General features: G+C 49.5%; 1 protein-coding gene across 6 annotated transcripts; it reads left to right on the top strand.

Moving 5' to 3' along the window:
• Positions 1-3,078: 3,078 nt before the first annotated feature.
• Positions 3,079-10,291, top strand: KCTD17 (potassium channel tetramerization domain containing 17). 6 transcript variants are annotated; one of them, XM_063154453.1, is made up of 8 exons: positions 3,079-3,285; positions 3,907-4,015; positions 5,741-5,832; positions 6,746-6,841; positions 7,223-7,348; positions 8,065-8,143; positions 8,388-8,677; positions 9,553-10,291. In XM_063154453.1, the coding sequence occupies exons 1-7, from the start codon at positions 3,079-3,081 to the stop codon at positions 8,642-8,644; spliced, it is 966 nt and encodes a 321-aa protein (XP_063010523.1). In that variant the 3' UTR covers positions 8,645-8,677; positions 9,553-10,291. The 6 variants fall into 6 exon arrangements, with proteins under 6 accessions (XP_063010523.1, XP_063010525.1, XP_063010527.1 ...); XM_063154455.1 differs by having other exon boundaries at positions 8,388-8,604; XM_063154457.1 differs by lacking the exon at positions 8,388-8,677 and having other exon boundaries at positions 8,065-8,209.
• The last annotated feature ends 18 nt before the right edge of the window (positions 10,292-10,309 follow it).

A 10,309-nucleotide genomic window follows, 5' to 3' on the forward strand; every position in this document is an offset into this window, starting at 1 on the left:
GCAGCTCTACAATGCCAGTGATGCATCATATGCCATGTACCAAGCTGCAGACCACTGCAGTGTGTGTAGCTTTCTGCAGGATTGCGTTGCAGGCCTGACTGCTGAACCAAGACACTCCCAGTTTGTCCTGCTCTCTTCTTCTCAGCTCTTGCTCAGTATCCAGTGGCTGTCAAGTTTTTCCTGCTCCCAGTCTTTCTGAGCAATGGTCCCCATGATTTCTCTGGGGACTCTGCAAGGTTATAGGGTCTTACAGCATCACACAGCGCTGTGTAAGCTCTTGCTTGCTCTCGCTCTGTGCATATGTTTTATATACAGTTGTTCATAAAAGCAGCAGGAATAAGTCATAGACTCATAAACCCATAAAATTAGGAAAGAACTGATATCATTAAGTCCAACCTTTGACCAAACACCACTGATTGTTTAAACTTACCTCTCCTGTGTCCTATTTCTTGATTTTAGGGAACTTTAACAAGGGTGCCTTAATTGCATCTCAGAACTACATCTGGTGATAGTGTGCAATCAAGTCTGTATTTAGCCTATGCCACCAACTCACCAGAACATTTCAGTTGGTAACTCACCCCACACTGGCTTCTTACTGAAGAGTATTTTCACATACTATGGGGAAATCCCTGGCCTGGTTCATTTTCAATGATTTTTTTGCTGTATATTGCAGAAAAAAAGGCTCTGATGTTACAAGTGGTGTTCCTTGGCATCTTTCCTTACTCACAATATACCTCTTTAGATTTAGCAATTAACTTTTCACCCCATGGCCCTGGGGTGAGCAAGACTTGAGGTTCCAGCCACAATTGGAGACTGGTATTGATGGAACAAAGTATGCCTCGAATATAGACTGTCCTGAACTCAGGAGCAGCATTGTCATGGGAGAGGTTGGAAAAGAAGATGTTCAGAACAGGAGATGGACCTTAAAAAGAAGAGGCTGAGGGGATGTGAGAGGAGAAAAAGGAGAGGGTGAACCCTTGGTGAAAGAGGGAAAAAAATTGAAGGCAGGGCAGATTTCTTGGAGGGGGAGATAAGGGGCTATAGTCTGCCACCCAACTACTGCGTTCATATCAGAGCCGCAATCCTCACCCTATTCTGTGCTGGAGCTGCAGCCAGCACAGACAGGGTCCTGTAGTCCTCACACACCAGAGGGCAGGGCAGAGGTCTCCAATTTGCTGTGGTTTGACTCAGAGGCAGAATTAGGACAGCAGTCTGACAGCCCAGAGCTGTGTTGCACTGTGATGCTTCAGCCCGGGTCAGCGATAGTCTGAGCATCTTTGATACATGTTACTGCTCAGTGGAGACTGGTCCCAGGGCTGGGCAGTAATTTTGGCCAGAGCTTGCTCCATATAGGTAGACAAAAATATTTTTTCATGCTCTGTTAATGGTCACTCTAGTGCTGGTTCGAAATTATTTGAATTTACACCCTGGAGCAGCTGAATTGTTCCTGTACTTAAATTAACTGAAGGTCAGCAGTCTTGAAACCTCTTCCGTGTTACCCTCTCTTCCTCTCCTCCCTTGGCACTCCTCCACAGAAGAGGCAAAGTACACATGCCATCTTTGTGAAGGAAATCCTGGGTGATTGGGGGAAGGGCAATGCTGCCTTCTTCTGTAGTGATAAAAGGGAGTGATTTGCAAGTAAAAGAAGGAAGGACAAGAAGAAAAGGAATGTAAGAGTAGAACATAATGCTTCTTTTTACCCAGCCTCTTCACTCAATAACCTCCCATGTCCAAAGGCCCTAAGATCTAAATGCAAGAAAAAGAGTGTTGTGTGTCTCTGCAGTGCTGCATTGCCCTGTCAAGGAAGAGCCAGGAAGTTGCTTAGGTGGAGGAAGGTTTTGAGCCACAATGGGGTGAAACACCAGCCTTTCCTTTCCATTCTTAATGTGCTCGAGCTGCTGGCAAGCACAGCTGTGCTTAGGTGAGAGTGGGAAAGGCAGAGTTGTTGGAGAGAGTTTGTTCAGATTGTTTCTGTGCCAAGGAGTGTGTTTGAACAGAGTCCCCTGGGGCATGAACTGCTGAGCACCAGGCTCGGCCTGGCAGGAGCGAGTGGCAGAGGCAGGGCTAGATTCCATACCACGGGATTGGCACATCAGCCTCGGCGGGTGATACATGCCTGGGGCAGAGGTAAAGCTCCACACAGAGCTGACTTCCAGTCTGAGCTCTCTTGCCCAGACACAGACAGGGATGGCAGGAGCCCCCCAGGGTGGGGGACGTGGGGGGTTTGCTCTGGTAGAGCAGCACAGGGGGGGAGTTTGCTGAGTCAGCAACTCCTCTGAGCTGGAAGAAAAATGATTCCTGCCCCCTGCCAGCACTTCATACAGATCCAAAATACAGGTCCCAGAACTGTCCCTATGTATGTTAGCAAGAAGGCAACTGTCTGCATATTTTGCTGCAAGAAAGTATGGTAACTGATGTGGCACTGAGTGCTGAGCCTGGGATAATGGATGTCCTGAAGGGAATGCTGTGAAGTACGGCCCTGAGGGGCTTAATCTGCCGACTGCCAGGAAGCGGCTTGTGCTTCCTTGTGCTGTCTCCGAGGAAACTTGCAGGCAAGACCTAGGACTGGAAGCAGGCAGAGTACCGTCCGCAGGGCTGGCGCCATGTGTGCAGTGCCCTTCGTTACAGCATCCTCATTGCAGGAACTGCGAGCTGGGAAAACTACAGTTCCCATCACCCTTTTGTGCATGTCCCGGCGAAACTACAGTTCCCAGAACCTTTTAATGAGCCAGAGAGGATGTCTGTGGAAATAAATGCCGACGATTTTTGCATAACACCCTGCACCTCCGGAGTGCTGACCGGCCCACGGTCTGTGGAAACGGGAACAAGGGAGAAGCCAAGGGAGTGTCAGAGCTGTGGAGCTGTGGCTTTGCCCACCCCAATAGCCGCAGCGATATTCTCCAGCGTCGAGCAACCTTCCTCCTCTCAGGACTCCCTTGGTAGTCACAGGGAAGATCCTGGCCCCCGGGAAACACGGCTGCTGCGGAGGGAGAGGCAGATAAACTACAGATCCCGGCATTCTCCGACAGGCAGCACCTGCGGCAGTCCCTGCACGCCGTGGGGGAGGTGGGGGTGAGGATGAGGATGGAGGGCAGGGAGGAGATGCAGGGCGCCGTGGGGCTACGCTGCACCTGGGACATTCCGCCACCCGCTGGCACCCAGGCCAAGTGGGTGAGGCTCAATGTGGGGGGCACCGTGTTCCTCACCACCAGGCAGACCCTGTGTCGGGAGCAGAAATCTTTCCTGTGTCGCTTGTGCCAGGGCGAGGAGCTGCAGTCGGACCGGGTAAGGCAGCTGGGTTGCCTCCCGCACCGTGCCCCACCGAGCACGGGGAGGGCTGGAGGGATGCAGGGACGGAGCCAGACCCCGGCAGCTGCAGGAGCTGCTGAGTGAGAAATGCCTGGTCTTTGCCCCCCCTCTCCCGGGAAGGATTTCCCCATGCCAGATTCCACCTTGTTGTAGCCTGGCACTTGCCTTCCTGAGCTGGGGAAAAGAGAGGCCATCCCCCCTCTGCTCCTGCTCTCCTTCCTCTTTGTCACCGCACATCCTGGGTTTACTTCCCAGCTGTGTCTGCCTGACTCAGCCTTGTTCCTGTAAGGCGGTCTCTGCTCTCTTGCACCAGGCCGGGATTCACAGTTACACAAAGAGGTTGAGGCCTATTTTTTGGGCTTTTTCAGCTGGATTGATTCATGCTGAGGTGGGCATGCTGAGCAGATCAATACAGGAGTTATAATCCAAGCTGGACTGATTTGGCTAGGAACTCTCAGGGACCCATGGTTTCCAAAGAATCTTAGAAATAGTGGACATTTTTGCTTAGGTTTGTATTTTCTTGTATTCTAGGGTATTTTACAGTTAGTTACAGTTTTCCGTGGGTTTTTTCTCCTTGTGATCTATATCTGTTGCTAGGATGAAACTGGTGCATACCTAATAGATCGGGACCCCACTTATTTTGGACCGATTCTGAATTTCCTTCGCCATGGGAAGCTGGTCCTGGATAAAGACATGGCTGAAGAGGGTGAGTTGTGGAGCTCAGAAAAATCCCACTTCCCATATTCAGGAAAAATAGGACTTGTGATCAACCTTGTTGTCTCTTGTTCTTGTTTTGGATGTTGATGTGGGGTGATTTCAGAGAGCTATCCCTGCAAAGTATGACGATGTCTCCTTTACTAAAGGAGTTTGCAGTGGGTGAGGAAGGCATCCTTGCAGGTGTTGTGGCATCACAACTGTCCAGCAGAGATGTCACCAAGACAGAAGTAGGCAGCATCTCAGAGCCTCAATAAGCCATTTTTTACTGGTTCCTGATCTACTTTTAACCAGGCTCTATGACTGAGTTTTCTATTAATGTCTGTTTCTAATTAGGAATGAAAGCCCAATAGACCAAACAAAACCAAGTTCATCTCTTCTACTGACTGCAATAAAGACCATCATTAATCAGTGATATGCCCTGTTATGCTGCTTGTGCTCTCATGATCGTGGACTGCAGAAATTCCAGTGGAACAAGTCAGATAAACTAATCCTTCATCTAAGGTTGACAGTGGGTCTAATAGGATGACTTAGTGACATCACAGTGTTACCAGTCAGCAGTCCACAGTGCCTTGTAATTTTTTGGATGCGAGGGTGTAATAAGGAGCCAATTCCAAATACAGGTTGTGCTGTCCAGCCCTTGCCAGGCATGGTTTCTGCATGGTCATTTGTCTTCTTGCCTTTCTTAGACATTTTTACCTAAAGCAAGGAAACTTTTCTTCAGAGTAGTCTTACCAGTTATAATTCCAAAAATATACCCAACTAATGGTACAGGATTGTAATAAGCACAATTTTGAGGTGTTTCCTACGTTACATTTCTTGTAATCCTTGGGTCAGAGAGAGTTCATCTGCAGGTTTTACTATCAAATCTGAAACATAAACACGAGCCCAGTTCATTTGCATTGCCTTTTTTTATCCTGCTGCAAACATTCAGGCTGGCATAAGACTAACCCAATAGACAATACACTGCTGAATGAGAGACACAGAAGAGGTCTGAGTGTGTCAGATAGCGAGGGACCTCCCCATCTATATTTTCTTTGTACTGCCTTGGGAACATGTGAGTGTTGGCTTCCAGCCACCTTTCCCTCACTGACTCTCTGGGAACCACCTCCCTTTTCCTGAAGGCCTGTTAGCAAACAGGTGAGTCTCAGGAGAGGTGATGGATGCAAACACCATAGAGAAAAAAACAAAACCATTTCTGTTTACCTCTTTTAAGTTGAAGCACAGGGGATAAAGCCAAAGATCATATAAAGTCATATGGGGCTGCAACTCCAAGTAGCCTAGGAGGTAAGCTAGGCTTTTCTAGGGTCTTTTGGTGACTTGTCAGAACCGCAAGTTTTTGTTTTCTGCCTTATTGAGAAAGTCTGAGCAAGGTCAGACAAATGGTCATTGAGAGAGACTGGAGCCTACAGTTGTTCTCCTTGGCCAGGTATCTGGGACAGGTATTGGCAGTCCTCAGCACAAGCCTTCACTGACAGTGCCTGCTTCTGTAGTAGCAGGCAGCATAAGGAAGTTGGGATGAGCATTAGAAACAAGATGCAGAGAGCCAAGTTTCAATTCTCTGCAGTAAGGGTTTCAAGCCTGTTAAAAAGAAAAGCAATAATATAATCTCTCCCTATGGAGCTTGTGAGGCTCAGAATTGATCTTTTGCAAGTCAAAAAATAAAGATGGGCTGCTAACTTTCTGTCTTTTTGGTCCTTCTGTCTGTCTTTCTCAGGGATCCTTGAAGAAGCTGAGTTCTATAACATTGGTCCTTTGATCCGAATAATCAAGGATCGAATGGAGGAGAAGGACTACACAGTAACACAGGTATGGAAAGATGGAGTGGGGTGGGGGAAGCAGGGGGTGTAAAAAAGGAGAGAGATGAGTCCAGAGCGAGAGAAGACTTGAGAGAAGCAGCAAGGAATGGAAGGAAACAACCAATTAGAGATTATGTGCTAATCCCAATGCAGCAAAATCTTGCAGGGGACAAGCTACCACCAATTTAGTTACAAGTTGCAGTCTTGCTTTGCATCCCAGAAGTAATGCTGGATGTAGCCCCTGAAACTAAGTGAGCTCCTCTAGCTTTTGGAAGAAGGCAGCTGGTTGCTGTGTGATATAGAGGAATGTTTGTGAGGAGAGCAAAGGTGTCATGGGGAGGAGGACTGGTGTGGGGAGTCCTGGGAGTGTAATCACAATGAAGAGCATGGAAATACCTGTAGAGAAGCTGGAGGAAATAGATGAAGAGATGGCTGTGAAAGAGTTAGATGCAGACAAAGAATCAATCCTGTGGCACAATCACACCCTGTCTTGGCCAGCAACCTTTGAAAATCTTTCTTAGAGGGAGGATTGTCTGCTATCTCACTTTTAATCTTGTCTTCCTCAGATTGTAAGCCTCCAGCAGCACAGCCACTTTGTGCTGCCAAGCCCCCTCAGCATTTGTTGCATTTGCAAAAATTATTTTGTACTTACAAGTGCATACTCCCCATCAAAAGAGGGCAATATCTTCTGGGGACAATGCAGGGAGCACTCAGCTCAGTCCCCACTCTTCAGAAGAGATACTGTTCTTGCCTCCAGTGACAACACAGGAGAAAGCTGGATTGTGGTTTCCACTCCCCTTTCACCTGGGACACGGGGAAGGGGACAGGTCTGTCAAAGAGGGGTATTACCACTTCATTCTACAGGAGGGGAACAGCTTTTAGCATGTGACAGTTGTCAGTGTGCTCTGCAATTTTGCTCTCAGGTGCCTCCTAAGCATGTCTATCGTGTGCTGCAGTGCCAGGAAGAGGAGCTCACTCAGATGGTTTCCACTATGTCAGATGGATGGCGCTTTGAGCAGGTATGGGTAAGGCAGAGCAGGGGGAGAAGGAGTTGTCTTCTGGGGAAAAGATCATGGATACCATACAGTTGCCAGGCAAGGCTCCTTCCCTCTCTGAGAATACTGGGTAAGTCATTGATTGACTCATCATGGTCAATCAATGACTCTTTCTTGCCCCTTTCTAGAGGTTTAGAGGATACTGTGTGAGGCCAGCCTGTTTTGCATCCTGGCTGACTTCTCTCCTGCTTCTCTGTGTTGTCTCCTCGGCTTAGTTATGAGGCCTTTCCAACAGGATTATGCATTGGACTCAGTGATGCATGATGGGCTTTCTGCCTTGCTCCCCAGGTGGAGTGGGTGTTTCCAGGAATATGTGCTTGTGATTTTTGCTCTCATCTTTTCTAGCTTGTGAACATTGGCTCATCCTATAATTATGGGAATGAGGATCAGACAGAATTCCTGTGCGTGGTCTCCAAGGAGTTGTACAACTCCCCCAATGGCCTGAGCTCTGAGCCCAGCCACAAAGCCAAGGTGAGATTAACTTTGCTATGGCCCTGCTCCCATTGCCTATGAGATCCTTTGCTCTTTGCTCCTTCTCTCTTTTCTCTCTCCCTTGCAACAGTGAGGCACCTCAGTGGTGAAATACAGGGGCTTGCCCTGGTGTTCAGCACTGTGGCATTACACCCGTTGCCCAAAAGGAGGAGTATGTGTGTTGGAGGGGTGATGTGTGGTTGTGTGTGGCAAATGGCTTTAGCAAGTCACCCTGGCACCTCTCATGCTACTCTAACACCCCCCTCATGCCTCCTCATGCCCATTCTGTGTGTATCACTGCCTATAGGGCATTATTTCCCTGAAGGTTTTGCAGCATTCTCTTCCCTTTTTGAGTCTCAGCCTGAGGGGCAGATATCTCCTGCTCCCCTTTTGAGGGAAGGACAGAAACATGTACAGTGCATGACATTCTGTAGACACCCAGGATGCAGGAAGGAACACTAGCAACTGATGGCAGTTGTTGGACGGTGGGGTCACAGCACTTGTAAGTGGGTTAGATACCCTGATGTGATACTCCAGAGGAAAACAACCCTCTCTGTTCCCTGACCTAGAATTGTCTTGGCCATGGGGAAAAGTCCCTTTTTATTCCAGTGTTATGACAATTGCTTTGTTCCGTTGTGTGTCAGAAAGAACTGCCATGGCTCATCTTGCAAGCATTTCCACTCTTTCTTCCTTTTGTCCCACATGCTGGGCCACAGAACACAGAGGAGGACCTGGAGGAGGAAGAGCAGGAGGTGGAGGAGGAGGCAGAGGCAGAAGCAGAAGCAGAGGAGAAAGGTGCAGCAAACCCCTGAGGAAAATGATAAAAATAACCCCCCAGGCATAGACTCGTCCACCTTTCTGGTGAGAGCTCACAGCTAGCAGCAGGGAAGGACTAGAACAGGTGTGGGGTGTGGGGGCTGTCCTCTCCAGGAGTTGCAGTCTCTCTGGAGATAAAGCTGTCAGGGGAGAGCTGTTACCATGGCTGCTGCTTTGTATTTTAAACTGTTTGGTTTATCTGCGGTTTTATTTTTATTTGCAGACCGTCCATCTATTCGGGATTGTGCTAAACTCTCTTCCTGCGGACCCTCCCTCCTGCTCCCTTCCGTGTCCATCCCAGCACTGCCATCTACCTCCCACATTGCCCCACTCGCCAGCCTCCAGCATCCTTCCCTCTGCTCTCCTTGTCCCTCAGGGCTCAGAGTGGTCTCTGCCCAGGGCCCTGTCTCTCTCTGCTCCTCACTTTTCCTCCTCTGCAGGTATGTCACCTGTCTGCACTCCCAGCTCCTGCCAGCCTGAGCTCTGCATGAGTGACTCACTTCCCTCTTGTGGGTATGGCCCTGGTTTGTAGAGCTTGGGGAGGGGAAGGAGGGAGGTGTGAGGTTGACTCATCCCTAAGGTGGCTTTACATATTCTGATCCTGTGTGTGCCTTTACCTGCCAAGCAGATCCTATGGCTGTGGACCAGAGGCTCTGGCAGCAGAAAGGAGAGTGCAGCTGGGAGAGGGGTGGAAATGAATGCAAAGCAGGCCGGGGTGGTTTGGGGAAGGGGTGGAATTTTGCCACGTGTCTGCGTGACATGCATGCCAGATCGCTCCTCCAGACTGCGTCTGCAGCTCCTTTGCCTGCCAGCCCGGGCAGTTTGCAGAAGGCAGCCTGTTATTTTTCCTTCCCTGAGCTTTTCCCCCACAGGCTCTGCCAGGGTGAGAGTGCAGTGGGAAAGGTGGCAAAGGCAGAGCAGAAGCAGCTGGTCCCCCCTGCAGATGCTCTCACAGCTGTGTGCAAAATGAGCCTCTCTGCTCTGCCTCCTGCTTAGGAAGGCTGGCTGGCCGACAAGCGTGGGGCTGGGTATGGAGAGTGTTAGAAGGAGGATTCCTCTTCATACTGCAGAACTGTGAGGCTCCTATTAAACTGGAGATTCTCAGATTCAATCTCCACCAGTCCTGATGGAGGGTACTTGTTAGCTGGCTGACATTTCTTTCTCCCTCTGTGGCTGTGGGACCTGAGTGTTATCTTAAGACTCAGTGTATGTTAATCACATGGACATTTTCTTCCTTCTGTTCTATTTTCCTACCCTCATTTATTTTCTTTTTCTTCTGTTTGTGTTTCCTCTGTCATTTCCCCTTTTCTGTTTCACTCTCCCCTCCATGCTCAGTTGCCTTTTTTTCCTACCATTGATTGTGTTTCTCTTTCTCTCTCCTTCTCTAGCTGTTACAAGCCAGAGATCTGAGGATGTGATCTGAACACTCCACTCCAGCCTTTTCATTTCTTGTTTATATCTTTATTTTTGTACTGCAGTGTATGGCAGCCCTTTCTCCCACCGTGACGCCCCCAGCCCCCTTTCACTCTTCACATGCAGCCATTTTTTTTTTACAAACTCACCTCGGAGGCCTGAGCTTCCAGCCCTGGAGGAGGGCAGATGCTGCATGGAGCCCCTGAGCTGCTGTAGGAGCGGGAGCCCACAGCCCCCTCCTATGCCTGGCAGTCTGGCTTTCCTTAATGTCACAGTGGCCCCTGCTGGGGACATCAGCGATCAGCCACTGCAGCCTGCGGGTCCCTTCCTGAGCACCCTGGATGCAAATGCGGACCGAGGTGGTGGCAGCTGTCTAAGGACCAGCCCTTGCCCTTTCACTGTTGCAGGCAACTAGTGTGGGCTTGTGGCCTGGGGACAAATGCAGAGCCACCGTCCTTTTCTGTGCCACCTGTATGGCTCGGAGGTGTCCCTGTGCTGGGTATCACGTTCCTTGGTGCCTCCCCCCCTGTCCCCCAAAGCAGCTCTGTGCCAGCAGTGTGAGAAGGAGAATGGTGTGCTGCCTGGGTACCATGAACATGCTGGTACCTCATGTTGTGTCAGCCAGCACCAAGCAGATCCCAGTTTTGGGGAGCAGGGTGTTTGCTTCACTGCTGTGTCTGAAGACTCCTGAATAAAATTCACAGTCTGTTCCTCCTTGCCGCCTCTCATTTT

The sequence above is a fragment of the Melospiza melodia genome, chromosome 4, assembly GCF_035770615.1.
Source record: "Melospiza melodia melodia isolate bMelMel2 chromosome 4, bMelMel2.pri, whole genome shotgun sequence".
In the NCBI taxonomy this organism is placed as follows: Eukaryota; Metazoa; Chordata; class Aves; order Passeriformes; family Passerellidae; genus Melospiza; species Melospiza melodia.